Genomic DNA, 17,077 nt, shown 5'->3' with positions numbered 1-17,077 from the left:
CCTCTCGCCCCAGGTTGGTTATATTTCCTAGTGCTGCGAAGGAGCAAGCTCTTCTCCCTCCCTGCCAATGCACACAAATGCAAGCAGAGATTTAGAAGGCTGGGTTTTGCCCACCTTCAGAGGATGATAAACACATGGCCTTTCTGGATTATCGGAGGGCATGTCTGGTTCCGATCATGTCTTTGGGAGCTCTCCATTTGTAATGACTCGCTGAAAGGCACCCACCTTGGGAAGGTTCACCTAGAACGCTGCAGTAGAGGATTAGGGAGCCACAGCCCAGAGGCCAAATGCAGCCCAACTCCCCCCCCCAGGACACACCCCTTTGCTAGCCACACCCTCCAAGCCCAGACTCCACCCCTCGCCGGGCTTGCTTTGCAGCCCCATGGAGCGTTTGTGCCCGGCTGGAGCAGGATGTTAGATTCTAATAATGCTTCCTGCTTATCTGGACGGAGGGTGGGCAAGAGGTGCGTAGAAACAAGCCTACTGCACAAAATACAACATTCATTTTCATTGATCTGTGCACTTTTGCCCTTGGCCCTGACCACTGCTGGTACGTGGCCCCCGGCAGGGTTACCCTGAAGGGAATGCGGCCCTCAGGCAGAAAAGGGTTCTCCAACTCTTGTGTTCTATCTCCCCACACTCCATTTCCCCATTCTGCAGCTGGAATCAATCTACATGTTATTTTTGGGTGGCTGCTTCCCTCCCTCCCCCAATTTTGAAATATTTCCATTACAGTGGTACCTCTGGTTACAGACGCTTCAGGTTACAGACTCCACTAACCCAGAAATAGTACCTCGGGTTAAGAACTTTGCTTCAGGATGAGAACAGAAATCACGCGGTGGTGGCAGCAGGAGGCCCCATTAGCTAAAGTGGTACCTCAGGTTAAGAACAGTTTCCGGTTAAGAATGGACCTCCAGAACAAATTAAGTTCTTAACCCGAGGTACCACTGTACCTGGAAGGGTTACCGAGGTAGTGCAGCCTTGGGGAAGTTGATGGGCCATATGGAGAAATGTTTGATGGGGTGTGCGTGACCTCTGACCTTCTCTCCCAGCTCTGCCAGGTAGTTCGCTTGGTCCCTGGAGCCTACCTGGAGTACAAAGCGGCCTTAGTCAACGAGTGCCAGAAGCAAGGGGGCCTGAGGCTTGCCCAGGCACGGGCCCTCATCAAGATCGACGTGAACAAAACCAGAAAGATCTACGACTTCCTTATCCGCGAAGGATACATCTCCAAAGCCTGAAGGGGGAAGCGGGAGCCTTTGCTTTGACACAAAGACCCTCCGTTTTGCTGAACGGTAGAGAGGATGGCGAAGAGCTCTCTACGAAGGCTGGCTTCTCATCCTGTTCTAAACTGTACTATGTAATGTTTTGTTGGCATTCCGCAGCGATGAACTTTTGGGAAGAACTGTGGGACGTGTAATCTATTATTAAAGTATAGAGTGGGCCTTCACACCTCTTGCAATGATTAAAAAAAGGATGGAAGCGCAGAGGTTGTTCTTTGTTGCTTTTTTGCCTTGGCACTCGGGAAGAGCTTAAGCACCGAACGGCGGCTCCCAAACCCATTTTGTGCTCAGCTTTTGTGTGGGAGAGCCAGCCGAGGGAGAAGCTCCGCTCGCCTCTCCCCTTCCAGCTCGCAGGCTCCTGCCTTTTAAAACTTGTTTGCTTCAAGAGGCTCGGCACGTGCCGGAGGAGCTAAAAGCTGCATCACATGCCCAAACTGCACCGTTCTAAAATTACACCATTCAGAAAGGGGGAGGGAGGCATGTCAATTTAGGAAGACATTTGGAACATAATAAGAGTTATTTGTCATCTGTTTTGAAAGTGTCTAAATTCTGCATCAAGAATTCAGATTTATTTTGCGTGCAAAAATCATGCACGTGTAGAGTATTTGTTCAAATGTGCTTGCCTTACCTAAAGTGGCTCCAATCTGTAGGCCATATTTTGCCCAAACCTAAATGCCTGGTTCAGGATGGGCTGACAGGGGAAAGGAGACAGTAGCCAATGCTGGTCCTACCCGCAGCAGACCCCATTAAGCATAATGGGTGTGACTCACTTGTTTCTATTAATTCAAATGGGTCTACTCTGAGTAAAACTTGGCCGCAATGTTGAGTTGTGCAGGACTGAAGAACAATAACAGGTACATAAGGTGGTAACAAGCAATGAGCGGTGCTTCAGATCACAGATCCCTCCAGATGCTGTTGAACTCCCATCATCCCCATCATCCCTGACCATAGCTGAGCTTGGGAGTTTGAATCCAAAAACATCTGGAAGGACACCGTCCCTGCTGCAGTTGTACCATCACCAGAATACTGGAGCATCTCTTAGCTCTCTCTGTGTGTATAATATTTCCAATTTTCCTGCCAGTATACTTCGGCGTATCAGATGCCAAAGTCAAGCCATCAGAGTTAGCCTCCAGCACTGTACATGGGAAACATCTGTCCTGCCACTGTTGGAAATGGAATGTGAGACCTTAGTCTGGTCCAGTGAGGCAGTGTTTGTTTTCTTTTGACCATGAGGCCTAGAAACTTGTCCCTGTCTAAAAATTTAAAATCGGGAATGTTCGGAAGTACAGGTTATGGCAAGCCCAGCTTTGCTTTACATAGCAGCACTCAAGGCAAGAAAACAGAAACCAGCCCATCTATTCCACACGCCCCTGCTTTGCAGGGAACATGGAACTTTTAGTACTTCTTCACAAATTCAGTTAGTTGAACTTCTACTCAAAACAGAACCTTTATTAGTAGGAAGTAAAAAGACAACAACAATAATTCTTGTTAGTCACTTGTTATTCAACACACAACACACTTAAGAACATAAATACATTGTACCATTACATGACTTCATACAAACACCTACCATTCATGAGTACCCAACACACACACACACACACACACACACACACACACACACACACACAGAGTCTTGTTCTTATACTGCTTAGGAGCAGTATAAGGAAGCTTCCTTCGAAGTCAAACCACTGATCCATATAGCCCAATAGTGTCTACACTGACTGGCAGTGGCTCTCCAGGGCTCCAGGCAGGGTTCTCTGCCAGCCCTACCTGGAGATGCCAGGAATTGACCTTCTACATGCAAAGCAGGTGCTTTACCACTAAGCTATGGCCCTTCCCCATAGTCTTAAAAGGAAACGTGTGATTAACCTGTAAGTTGAAAAAATAAAATCCACATGAAAACAACAGCATTATACCTTATCAATGCCATAGCTACTCCAAGGCATCCGTACATGATAAGAAAGATGCCACAGTGATCTAAACTTACGACGGGCTCAAAGAACTAATTCATTAGGGAAGTACCAAACCAGTCCAGCAGAGAATGGAAAGCAATGCTAGCTAGGGAAAACACAGAATCCACTGGGGGGTCCCTGACAAAGGTGTTCTTAAGCTGTCATCTCCACCACTATGGTTGCAAAGCATAGGCTGCTAATAAAGTTGTCGGCTCCTTTGCAAACTGGGCTCTTATGCCATAAACAGCCATGATGATGAGAAGGTCGTTCAGACAATGCATCTTTTCTAAATGAGAAAGCTGTACCTCATCTTTGATTCCACCCCATTACTGTGGTACCTTGGTTCTCAAACTTAATCCGTTCCAGAAGTCCGTTCCAAAACTAAAGCGTTCCAAAACCAAGGCACGCTTTCCCATAGAAAGTAATGCAAAATGGATCAATCCGTTCCAGACTTTTAAAAACAACCCCTAAAACAGCAAGGTAACACGAATTTTACTATCTAACGGGACTATGGATCCATAAAAATGAAAGCAATAAACAATGTACTACAGTCACAAAATCAACCAATCAGTAGCTGAATTGGGTTCCACACAGTCACAAAAACAAAAAAGAGTTGCAAAAACAAAAACACAAAATAAATAGTAAAACCAGACAGATCTCAGCGTAACACTCAAATTGGAAGCATAACACTCAAAACGGAGCACGTTTGGCTTCTGAAAAAAGTTTGCAAACTGAAAAAAGTTCACAAACCAGAACACTTCCAGGTTTGCAGTGTTCGGGTTCCAAGTTGTTTGAGAACCAAGTTACCAAGGTACGCAGTTGTTAAAAGGCACAGGAAAGCCTCTCTTGGGAAAGGATGTGTTAACCTTACGTGTGGCTGCCAGATCAGGCAACAAGTCAGAGGGATGTAAGGATAACAACCGAGAGTAAGGCTAGCGGACTATTTTGAACTCTGGTGGGGTGAGGAGGAGACCGAAAAGCTTTGGGGTTTGTGGGATAGGCAGCCTCATATAACCAACATGCTTAAGTTGAATTAATGTGTGAAGGGGTTAATGCCATAGAGTAAACTGTCCTGCCAGGCTTAGCTAGGCCACTCCCCTTCCCCTTGCGAGGAAGGTAATCAAGGCCTTTGTTCACTTCAGTCTACCTGACAAGCTCAGCAAGTAAAGAGGTCTGAGCTGGAGAGGAGGCTGAATAGTAATGCATGTTTCCCTCATAGGACAAGCCGACATTGTCTCTGTTTTATTCCAGGCCATCTGGAAACCAGAAGTCGTCTGGAGTGTTTGGCGGTTGCTGTTTTTTGTCTGGTCCCTATAAATAATACTGCACAGTGTTTAAATGCTTCTCTGGTTATTTTTTTAAATTTCTGACTCTAGTCCAGAACCATGATGTTAGCAGAGCAAAAGAATGCTTTACAAAAAATAAAAAAATGTGACAGAAATGAAGATCGACCTCTCTCTCACACACATACACACCTCCCCAATGTGAATGGCTAACGACAATAAAGCTGGCTCACAATGAGGCTATTGCACATCGCAGAGCCAAAGACAAATGTCAAGAAAGGGCAAATTCTGCAGGCCAGATTATGTTATGCAAACATCATCACAACAGCCTCACTAGCAAGTTACTAGCCCAGAACATTTATTTATTTTTAAATGAGGCCGGCTGCCAACACATGGTTAGGTTCATTTGCTTCCAGGTGACTGACCTGGATACTGACAAGCTGGAAGGTGTGCAGAGGAGGGCAACCAAGATGATAACCAAGCCTGGTGAGGAACGGTTGAAGGAGTTGGGTATGATTAGCTTGGATAAAATAAGACCGGGAGGTGATATGAGAATCATCTTCAGATACTTAAAGGGGTGTCGCATGGAAGATGGAGCAAGCTTGTTTGCCGTTGCTTCTGAGCTAGGACCCAATCCATTGGGTTCAAATGACAAGAAAGGAGATTCCAACTAAACATTAGGAAGAACTTTCTGAACAGACTAACTTAGAAGGTAGTATTCCGTTCTCCTCCTTTAGAGGCTTTGACAGTATGTGAATCAACCCTGGCCAAAAACAGAAACAGTCTGGAAGCACCCTCAAATCATTTGGGGCTCATCAAAGGCCACAAAAGGGACACACACAAACAACTTTGTCCAAGTTATAGACAATCAAGCAAAAGTGAGGATGAGCCCTGATTGGATTGACCCTGGGACTTCTGCGTGAGAGCAGACACTCTGCCTTGGGGCTATGGCCTTCCCCACAGATTCCCCAAGCCTAGAAGGCGTCTTATAGTAGCTTTCTGCTTTTACAGTGAAATTTTAATCGTTCTTAATTATTCGACTGTTCCCCCACTTTTAAAATATTTATGTACACACTACTTAGAAACCCTAAATGTTAAGCAGTACAAAAAGATTTCAATCAATCAATCAATCAATCAATCAATCAATCAATCTTTTATTGTATTTGACCAAAAGCCATTACAAATACAGCAAATCCAATAAGAGCTATTAAGAAAGATCCAGAAATAAGCAACCATTGACAATAAATCAAATCAATGAATCCCCTGCGCAATCTACAGCGTCTTTTACGTGACTAGCACAAATACTTTTAGCGGATTTTGCAAATAAGGCTGTTTTATACGTGACAAGCGGGTCTCGGTTGCTTGAAGCTGACATGTTCACATGGTAGCCCATGGGACAAATCGAAGGGTTACTTTACTTTCCTCAATAGCAGAGCAGAAAGTGTTATTGACTCAATTTTCTGTTCTTCTAAGTTATTGCCCTTAGGGCTGAGTTATAATATTTTAGAGCGATCAGGTCACCTGCCTGCCCTCCTGTCCATTTCCCTTCCACTCCGTCAACTGCTCATTCCATCAAATGTTTTGGCAGAAGGAACAACATTTATGGGCAAACGTTTAAAGTGGTCTACCTCGGTTGAACATTCAATTCAGGCCCGTTTGAACAGCTCCGATTGACAGATTGTGTGCCAGAACTCGATTAATGGACATCTAGATTCCATTGAAGGTATCATGTCTGTTCTGGTAGATTCAAGACCATTTTTAACTTAACTGAGTCACTCATCCAGCAAGGTCTTCGGCACACCGGGCTGGTAAAATAACGAGTGCAGGCAAGCAAAAGGAAATCTGGCTCAATTAACCAGGAGGGTAAGACAGACACAGACAACAGCTAATCTGGAAACTTTGGCTCTTTATCGTTCAAATTATAAGGAACTACTAAAATGAAGAAGAAAGGGCTATTCATGATTACCCAGTGGAAAGAGCTGGGAATGGCAGCTTTGGATAGAAAGGATAGACATTTCTGGAATTTGATCCTATGTTGGATGCTTACAAAAATATTTGAAAATTAATATATAAAATAGGTTGTATGCCTCTGTGCCTTTCTCAGAGTAGACCCACTGAACTGTATGGAACCATTAAGAGTCATAGCCATTATTTTCAATGGATTTGCTCTTGGGTATGATTATTATCTATTCCATTGATATACGGCATTAAAAACACATCAATGATAAAAGCATAGTAAAAAGCATACAGATAGTCAGCTTAATAATAAAATAGTCATCATGAATAACAGTACTCTACCCCACACTAGGAAGACAAGCATTGGGAGACAAAGCATTGTCATCATATCGGCCAGCAAGTACGTGTTCCTGACTGTTTCCCCTTAAGATTTCTTTTGCGGGGAGAATGAGACAAGTGATGAGGAATAAAGGTCAGCTAAAATGAGGAGCAAAGAAGCTTATTTCCCCAGTTCCAGTCCAGGTTGGCACACGATTATGAAAAATAAAACCAGGCAAATGACGTCACTTCTACCATTCTGTGGCACAGAATCATCTCGGCGTTGAGTAAGCCTACAGGAACATAATTGTGCTTACAGAAAAGGTAATGACAGGGCACGGGAGGCTTTCAGCCAACATACCGCCAAACCAAAACCTCTGGGCAGTAATTTTATTTCCTGGAAAGCAAGTGTAACAAGGGAGCAACAAACCAGAGCCTGGTATCCTGTTGTTGTCCCCCGCGATCACCGCAAGTGGCCTGCTGCCTCATTTACTGTTTGTTTAAAATCCTCTTTTGCCTTGGGGTGATGGGCAATTGCAGGAGTCCATACAGTACCATTTGATGTTGGGCAGATTTGGCCCTTTGACTGCCAGTTGCTGATCCTACTCTTAAAAACCCCCCACTAATTACAGTTATTATTTTTTAAATCCCAAGCTTTCTACATGGAGCTCAGGGTGGTGCATGTTGTTTTCCCCCTCCCCATTTAATCCTTGCAACAGCCCCGTGGGATTGGCTAGGCCAGGGGTTCCCTCCCAAGGCTACAACCCCCCCCCCTCAGCCCCACACTCTCTCCTCTGGGCACACCCCTCCCCGGTCCTACATTGCACCTTCTTTGGGTGTTTCTTTCCTAGCTGGAGTGTCTCCTGGAACTCTGCTCATGCCTCTTGCTTGCAAGGGTGGAGGATGGGGAGCAGTCCATGACTATGTGTGGGAACCAGCCTATTATAAAAAGTTAAAAATTGCATGGGGCCCACACCTGCTGGTGCTGATAAGGGCCAGATGCAGAATGCAACCAACCGTGCTCTGGGCTCCCCAATCTCCCACACTGCCGACAAAAACAAACAAATGAATAGATAAAGAAGCTATCCGTATGATGCTGACATAAAGCTCCACAAATTCACTATGCAAAAGAAGGAAAGAACACTACCCTCCCTTCTCTCTCCCACCTCTCTTGGTCCCCCAATCTCACAGTGCCTAGGATACCAGTGTGTCAGACCAAATGTGGAAAAGACCTGTGGAAAAGACCCTACCAACTGAAAATGGAGACACTATATGTACCTTTGTCATCCATGACAATATTTCAATAAAAAAACCGTTAAAAAAGAAAAACTATGGGGAAACCCCCATTTGTGCATGCATAATTTTCAGCTCAGAAATAAGAGCAAAGTAAGTACTTTTGCACAGAGCTCTAATAACCACCAATTACACCTCTCTCAAGCCGTGTGATTCCCCAGGAGTGGGGGGTATCCCATCAAGAACTCGCACAAGAACCGCATACATGTCAGCCTGTCCTCACACACAGGGGAAGTCCCTAACTCAATGAGGGTTTGAGACCCATCCGCTAGCCTTGCCCGGTTTGGCTGGCCAGTCAAAGCCGTTCACAGGGTGCAGTTGCTGTCACATGCTGGCAGCTTCCAGGAGCCACAGGTGAGAGCCGAGTGCAGGGTGGGGACCAAAACTGGACCAACGATCCCAGAAGAAGCACATACACTTTCTCCACCAGAGGTACTAGAGGGACCCCTGACCATTAAGTCCAGTCGCGGACGACTCTGGGGTTGCGGCACTCATCTCGCTTTATTGGCCAAGGGAGCCAGCAGACAGCTTCTGGGTCATGTGGCCAGCATGACTAAGCCACTTCTGGCGAACCAGAAACGCCGTTTACCTTCCCGCCGGAGCGGTACCTATTTATCTAGTTGCACTTTGACGTGCTTTCAAACTGCTAGGTTGGCAGGAGCTGGGACCGAGCAAAGGGAGCTCACCCCGTTGCAGGGATTCGAACCACCAACCTTCTGATCGGCAAGCCCTAGGCTCTGTGGTTTAACCCACAGCGCCACCTGTGACCCTACCAGAGGTACTACCCCCTCCCCTAAAACCCCATACATTGAATAAGCTTTAAATATATGGTAAGGACCTGCCCTTGAACTCCAGATTCTGGTATCTCTCAGGAGGTACCATCCACATGCATACTTGGAAGTTTGCTCAATTAATAATTTGTTAAGAATGCCATCACATGTTGCCATTACATGCCTCAAGTCATCAAGACTCCCTTCCTGGAAAAATTTTGGCATCATGGTGTGATGTACCAGTGATGATTTGTGCTCATGATGACACAATTTCAACAATGTTTGCATCGGCAAAGGTTTTCGGGCAGACATACAGCTTCATTTCCAATCCACGTGTGTCCCGTAACTTGCTACTGAAATACTGTAACTTTGCATACCACAAATATTCACGGAGTGTGTGTGTGTGTGTGTGTGTGTGTGTGTGTGTGTGTTATAAGAATCAAACCCCTTTTTTACATCAGTGTGCCCTGCTTTTCTTGCATCACAGGGCAAGAGCGCCCCTCAAGACAGCAATGCTATGGCAACACTGGGGAAGCATCACAAAGCAACTAATAAAGCAGAACTGTGTGCAGACGGCCCAGTAAAAATCCACCACCGAGGCACTGCTATTGCATCAATAGCATGTTACAGATTACACCGTCAGAAAAAGCCCCCACCTGTCTAAAGGGGCTCTGTGTGGGAGCCCCTTGTTGCAGTGTGGGTGGATTTCCAGTGGATTTCAAGCCCACCAGCTTAAGAAGCTTAGACTTTTGAGTTCGCAAGCGCACAAATCAAAAGCGCCGCAATTTCCCCCCAAGGCAAAATGGTCAGGATGTCAGCCAGAACGCAACTGATACCCGAGTGCTGCTCTTCCAACCTACCAGCAAACCGGACTGGCAACATTCTACACACAATGCAAACAACACGAGGCTGGCGTCATTGGTCTGGAGTCAGCGATTCACCCAAGCGCATGAGAGCATGCGGCAACCCATCAACCCCGCTCCCAAACCTTGCCGTTGGCTTCACTTTGATCTGGGGAAGGCGAGGCCAGCTCTGTGGCTGTAACGAGCGCACCTTGCGATGGATAGCAGGTGTCGTGAACCTGTTGTGGGTGCTTGGTTGCATGTGGAACAGCCAACCAAGGAACCCCTGACTAAAATATCACCCACACTCTTAGGCTAGGGCCTAGGTGCTTTGCTTCCTGCACTCCAGCCCCTTCTGCCACTATCCCAGTTGGCAAGACGGGGGTAACCATTTTGGGTTTCCTCATGAAAACCAGTACAAGACACCATAAACACTGCTTCAAATAATACAGCAAGAGAGACGTGCAACAAAATGTTGCAGTGTGAAGTGCTCCTGTTTAGGGTTCCGGCCAACCAGCCCTGTCCTTTCCCAGGATACTCCATTCCACTCCCTAGTCCCCATGGTTTTTTTTTTATACAGAGAGAGAGAGAGAGAGAGAGAGAGAGAGAGAGAGAGAGAGAGAAAGAGAAGGGGGGAGAGGGAGAGGGAGAGGGACATAGGCGCCGACTCCATGGGGCCTGAGGGGGCCCGAGCCCCCTCAAAAATTCGTTTGGGGGGGCTCTGCCCCCCCAATAATTTAAGAAATTTATTACCGTAAATTTTGCTCTATAACACGCAGATTTTTTCTCCTAAAAAGTAAGGGGAAATGTCTGTGCGTGTTATTGAGCGAATGTGTGGTCCCTGGAGCTGACTCGCCGGAGCGCAGGGGCAAAAATAGGCAAAAATCAGGCAAAAATCAGATTGGGTGGTGGTCGGGCGGAGGGAAGGCGGAAGCTGCTGCTTTCCTGCATTCTGCCTCAGGGTCTTACTGCCCACCCGCTTCTGTTGCTGCGTTTGCTCAAACTCAACAAAGAGCAGGGAATCCCCTGCCCACCTGGCAAGCAGAGGGTTAAGGAAAGGATCGAGTCCTTCCTTCTAATTCTTTCCTAGTCACACTGCGTGCAGGCTCCAGCCCACCACCTCCTCCTCTCCGTGCTCTAGGGACTCGCAGGTGGGAGAGAGAGAGAGAGAGGGCTGGCTTGCGGGGGGGACTTTTGCCTTCCTTTCCTCCCCCCCACCCCGTTAAACTCCTCCCCTGCATTCTTAGCCAGCTGCTTCTCCGCACACCCCTCTTGTGCTTCTTGTCCCTTCTGTGTTTTTCCTTCCTTCCCCATTTAAAACGTGGTGACAAAGCACGGATCCACATGGATCCTCAGGATTTTTGCATTGGGTCACCCCAAATTCACCATCAGATCACATTACATGTCCATGGCTACAGTCTGTACCAAAAAAATCACGCACCCACTGTTGCCTGGGGCTGCAATGGTGCAAAAACGTGGTTACAAAGCATGGCTCCACAGGATCTTTGCACTGGGTCACCCCAAATTCACCATCAGATAACATAGCATGTCCATGGCTACAGCCTGCACCAAAAAAATCACGCACCCACTGTGGCCTGGGGCCACAATGGTGCAAAAACGTGGTTACAAAGCACGGATCCACATGGATCCTCAGGATTTTTGCATTGGGTCACCCCAAATTCACCATCAGATCACATAGCATGTTCATGGCTACATCTTGCACCAAAAAAATCACGCACCCACTGTTGCCTAGGGTCACAGTGGTGCAAAAACGTGGTTACAAAGCACGGATCTACATGGATCCTCAGGATCTTTGCATTGGGTCACCCCAAATTCACCATCAGATCACATAGCATGTCCATGGCTACATCTTGCACCAAAAAAATCACGCACCCACTGTTGCCTAGGGTCACAGTGGTGCAAAAACGTGGTTACAAAGAATGGATCCACATGGATCCTCAGGATTTTTGCATTGGGCTACTCCAAACTCACTGTCAGATATTAAAAATCTTTATAAAATAGAGAATTAAATACATACAGAATGTTAATTTTTCAGTTTTGAAATATTAGTACTAGTTTAGTACTGTATTTCTATATTACTATAGTACTGTATTAGTTATTTTCAAATACTTAAATATTTTTAGGGTGTAAGACCCAATTAAAGCCCGTTATTTACATACAGTATTACAGTATTTACATACAGTATTAGGCATACTGTATTAACTTTATTAACTGTATTAAAGCATTAACTTTGAGATATTATTTTTATTTAATGAACCCTCAGCCTTATTCAAAGTAAGCTTAAATTAGCTATTTCACTTATTAATCAAAGTGCTATTACTGTGCGACAGCAATATTTTATGTTTTATTCTTTTAATGATAGTTTAGGATTTATTTAAATATCATTTCAGTCTTTTCAGAGCTATATATTCACTGCTCTGTAATAGTCTATAAGCATAATTGTTACTGTAAATTAAATTAGCTTTTTACGAAAATACCGTGCGTGTTTATGTTTTGTTTCTTTTTTCAAAGCCAAAAAGTGTTTCAGGCTTGTCGAGTTTCCCGGAGTGTGGAGTTATAGAGAGTCGAGTTTTCGGGGTTCTAATGTTGATCATATGACTCTAAAATACTTTTAAAAAACTTTAAAACTCACTAATTTTCATCTAAAATTTAGAAAACTTCCCGGGGCAGGACCCCGGTATGGGCCCCCCCAATATTTTTTTATAAGTCGGTGCCCCTGGAGAGGGAGAGGGAGAGGGAGAGAGAGAGAGAGAGAGAGAGAGAGAGAGAGAGAGAGAGGGCACCTCAACAGCTTAAAATGTCACAGTTTAAAATGCCCTCACGCCTCTTTCCCGAAGCTGGGCAAGTGTTTGAGAAGGTGCCCCTTGGATCCACACCTAATGCAGGGGAAACGATCGTGCTGCCTTAAATCCAGCTCTGTCCTTGCCCTACAGCGCCAGGAAGGAGGGAGAAGAGGGCTAGTTGAGGGCCGCCCCCAAGTTCCCAGAGTGGAAGAGACCCAGTGGTGCTGCTGCTGCTTTTCCTGCTGCTGAGCTGGGGTTGCTCCTCATTGCCTCCGGTGTGCGTGGGTCAAGGCCCTGGCTAGGGGCTAAAGAAGAGGGATCGGTGGGGTGGGGAGGAGTGGCGGAGGTTTGGGGCACAGCTCGACCTGCCTGGGGCAGAAGAGCAGATTCGGTGTCCCAGAGTGGTTAGAGACAGAGGAGTGGTGGGAGGAACCACCTGGGGAACCAAAAGGGAAGAAGGCTTAGGGGCAAGGGATTGGTAGTAAGATGACAATGAGCGGTCAGAGGGAGAAGCTTGGGAGGAGGAGGTGTCGGGAGTTGGAGAAGTAACAGGGCTTAGTGAGAAGAGAGAGTCTGTAACCAAAAAAAAAAAAAAAAAAGTCCAGAAGCAGGAGGGAGGGAGGAGAGAGACCAAGAAGCAGAGATGCGTCCGGCTGGTGAAGAGCCAAGGAGGTCTGTCCCTCCTGCTGCGACAAGCTCCCCTCTCCCCTGGTCTTCCAGAACCAGAAGAGGCATGAAGAGGGCGGAGGAGATGTTAGCTTCACATAGGTACAGTCTCAGATTGCTTGGGGAAAACCCTGCAGAGAAGGGGGGAGGTCTCGACAACTGCTTCATGGGGAAAAGACCTGCCAAAGATGAGTCGCTGTGCTCATTAGGCCTGAAACTCCTGTGCAGATTCTGTTTTTGCTAAGTCCAACTTGCCCAGTGTGATTTACGGCTGGATCGCTCCTGTCACTCGGGCTCCTGTTACAAGGGGGGCATTTTTAAGATCCCCCACCTCTAATGTCTGTCATACCGAAAACACACACACCAAGAAGGATAGGGGCCCCCGGATCTGTAACTTTGGGCCTCTTACCTCCAACCCCTTCAGGAAGGACAAGAAGAGGGATAGTGGGAGAGATGGGACAGGGAAGTGATTGGTTTGGAGTCGCTTTGTGCACTTGGATGTCCCCACTAAACTGTAGAAATTAATAAGTGGTAGGATTTTGGTTATTTGGGAAGTGAAGGGAGATACACAAACGGCAGAGGAATTCCTGAGCTAGCCTATGCAAAATGACGTGGCCAAGCTAGAGCCATTACAAAACCACACATGGCCACTGAGAGCCATTGGCAATGCAAGAGAACTGTCCTTCCCCCTTGCCCTGAGGTTTTTTGCAGATTGCTAGGGTAACTGGGAGGGACGCGGGTGGCGCTGTGGGTTAAACCACAGAGCCTAAGACTTGCCAATCAGAAGGTCGGTGGTTCGAATCTCCGCGACGGGGTGAGCTCCCGTCGCTCGGTCCCTGTTCCTGCCAACCTAGCAGTTTGAAAGTACGTCAAAGTGCAAGTAGATAAATAGGTACCGCTTCGGCGGGAAGGTAAACGGCGTTTCCGTGTGCTGCTCTGGTTCGCCAGAAGTGGCTTAGTCATGCTGGCCACATGACCCGGAAGCTGTACACCGGCTCCCTCGGCCAATAAAGCGAGATGAGAGCCGCAACCCCAGAGTCGGCCACAACTGGACCTAAGGTCAGGGGTCCCTTTACTTTTAGGGTAACTGGGTGTGAGGTGACAGGAAAAGAGAGTTTTTTAGTGGGGTGTTCTGGGAAGAAGAGGGAAGAAAAAAGACCGGGATCCATCTTGAGGAGGCTGGCTGCACTGCTGTGGGGGACAAGCTCCTTTTGGAATGACCATGCTGGGAGATATGGAATCCCTCCCTGCAGACCAAAGGTGCAAGTAGGTGAATAAACCACATTTCTTAAACCCACAACATTCTCCGCTGTGCTGCGATTCTCCCCTAGGACAGGCATGTCCCAAGTCTGTTCCGGGGGCCTAATCCGGCCTGCCGGTCGATTTAATCTGGCCCCTGTGGCAGTATATATCCTGGGGTAAAATCCTTTAAAAAGCTCAACAACTTTAGTTGGCCCTCACACATGATCACTTCATCAAATCTGGCCCTCTTTGAAAAAAGTTTGGGCACCCCTGTCCTAGGATCTTGGTATCGTTCGGCAAGTGGCACACAACTTTTGTAACCTTGGGATAGTAATTTTTCAAGACAATTTGAAATTTTCAAGTTAACTCTTGAAGCACAAAGCCTGCTGTTTTCTTTTGTGACGTGGCATTTCATAAATAAGATATTTTTAACTGACTCATTGGTATCCTGCAGGCAGAGCAGAGCACTGACATCTTTGCTGCGCTGCTGAATCCAAAGGCCTCTCTCGCTGTTGCCGTTTAAGCCAGTCCCTCCCACATGGAGGAGAACTTGATCCCGGCTGGCCCTCCTGCCAATCGGAAGCAGGGAAAAGTTAGTTACGTTTTCGGTAACCAGGGAGATGGCAGCGGGGAGAGGAAGCATGATGCACCCCAGAGATGCCAACCACATTCCTGCACATGTGGCGACATGGGCTCGCTGTCTGAGTAAGCGAGTGAGTCGGACACCAATTATAGCACCTCAGAAGGAAACCATTCCGCAGAGGGACGTAATGGCTGTCTGGCTGGGTCACAGGCAAAAAATGCCGGGCTTTGGGGATTGGGAACGCGGCAACGACGCAGCCGCTTCACAACACACTCCTATTTACAGCTTGATGCAATTGACGATGACATTGCAGCAGATCATTGCTCGGGTTGATGCAGTGGCAAAGAGGCCGGGCCACAAACCAGGAAGCCCTGGGTTCGAGTCTCGCCTCTGCTCATGACCTCACGAGGTGGCCTTGAGCAAGCAGTAGTTTTCTCAGCCCAACGACCAGCAACGCAGGCAATAACGAGGCAGGCCTACTTTGCACACTCTCAGAAATTATTTCAACGGTTCTGCATGCTTACCATGAAGGACATTCTCCAAGATGACATTAAATGTCAGAAAAAATATATAATATAGAAGCCCTTCTGCTCACTTGTACCTGGGATTTGATGTTACCGTGCAGTGTTATATGTGGCTGTGCTGTTTAAATGTGTTCAAGCTGTGTGCGTTATTTCATATATTACTTGTTACAAGAAAAGTTTTTTAAAATTTAAAAAAGGATCAATTCTGCATGCTAATCAGCAGACCTGGTGGCATATGTGGCTCAGTGGGTACAGCATCTGCACTGTCTGCTGAAGGTCTCAGATTTGATCTCCAAGCTGGGCTTGCAATGCCCCCACTCTGAAACCCTGGAGAGCTGCTGCCAGTCAGTGTAGACAATATTGAACCAGATGATCTGACGGTCTAACTTAGTATAAGACAGCTTCTTGTGTTACTGTGGATTTCTTTCCAGACTGCAACTGCCGAAGAACTGGGAATTCCAGCTTGCACCAGCAGCAAACACCCACAGCCCAACATCAGCTTATCTTGCTCTGCCAACAGGCCTGGAGGATTGAAATTCTATCTGGCCTGTAAAATTCCTGCTGGATGGCAACCTCAGAGGTCATATTTGGAAGCGCTGAGGGTGCAAGTGAGAAAGCAGCGCAAGGCCTTCTCACTTCCAGAAGAACAAAGGAAGAGCCTGTTTGCTGGATCAGGCCAAAGGCCCATCGAGTCCAGCATCCTGATCTCACAAGGGCCAACTAGATGCTTATCGAAGCCCACAAGCAAGGTTTAAGTGCAAGAGCACTTCCCCACTGGTGTTCAGGGTCGTCATGGCTAGTTGTTACTGATAGTTCTGTCATAGAATCATACAACTGTAGAGTTGGAAAGGGCCCCAAGGGTCATCTAGTCCAACCCCCTGCAATGCAGGAATCTCAGCTAACATCCAGGACAGATGGCCATCCAGCTGCTGCTTAAATACTCCAAGGAAGGAGACTCCTGAGGGAGACCATTCCTCTGTCAAACAGCTCTTACCGTCAGAACATTTAGTCAGAATCTCCTTTCTTGTAAATTGAGGCCACTGGTTCGAGTCCTACCCTCCAAGGCAGGAGAAAACAAGCTTGTTCCATCTTCCCTGTGACATGTACCCTTAAGATATTTGAAGATGGCTATTGTATCTCTTCTTAGTCTCCTTGTTTCCAGGCTAAACATGCCCAGCTCCTTCAACCATTCCTCATAAGGCTTGGTTTCCAGTCCCTTGATCATCTTAATAATAATAATAATAATAATAATAATAATAATAATAATAATATCTTTATTGTCATTGCCCCCTCTCGGGGACAACGAAATTACTTGGCTGCTCCATCCACCTTGGTTGCCCTCTTCTGCACATGTTCCAGCTTGTCAACATCCTTCTTAAATTGTGGTGCCCAGAACTGGACACAGTATTCCAGGTGTGGTTTGACCAAGGCAGAATAGAGTGGTACTATTACTTTTTCTTGTCCTGGACATTATAGAATAGCATTACCTTTTTTTTGCTGATGCTGATGCTGCATCACTCTGCTGTCTCATGTTAACCTTGTGGTCCACTAAGACCCCTAG

At 46.7% G+C, this 17,077-nt stretch overlaps 1 protein-coding gene and 1 long non-coding RNA gene across 8 annotated transcripts in view; one reads left to right on the top strand and one right to left on the bottom strand.

The window, feature by feature from the left end:
* TADA2A (transcriptional adaptor 2A) overlaps nt 1-1,484 on the top strand; it is a 31,297-nt gene extending 29,813 nt beyond the window's left edge. For all 7 annotated transcript variants that reach the window (XM_083714691.1, XM_083714689.1, XM_083714693.1 and 4 more), the window contains one exon: nt 1,053-1,484. In XM_083714691.1, the coding sequence (XP_083570817.1) occupies nt 1,053-1,238 (186 nt within the window). In that variant the 3' untranslated portion in view covers nt 1,239-1,484. The remainder of the gene's footprint in view (nt 1-1,052) is intronic.
* LOC310832754 overlaps nt 1-17,077 on the bottom strand; it is a 49,794-nt gene that overhangs the window by 14,296 nt on the left and 18,421 nt on the right. The gene's annotated exons all lie outside the window — the stretch shown is intronic.

This window comes from Podarcis gaigeae (assembly GCF_964106915.1).
Source record: "Podarcis gaigeae genome assembly, chromosome: 15".
Lineage (NCBI taxonomy): Eukaryota > Metazoa > Chordata > Lepidosauria > Squamata > Lacertidae > Podarcis > Podarcis gaigeae.
The sequence above is the reverse complement of the archived record's forward strand: the minus strand, read 5'-3'. Positions and strand labels throughout refer to the sequence as shown.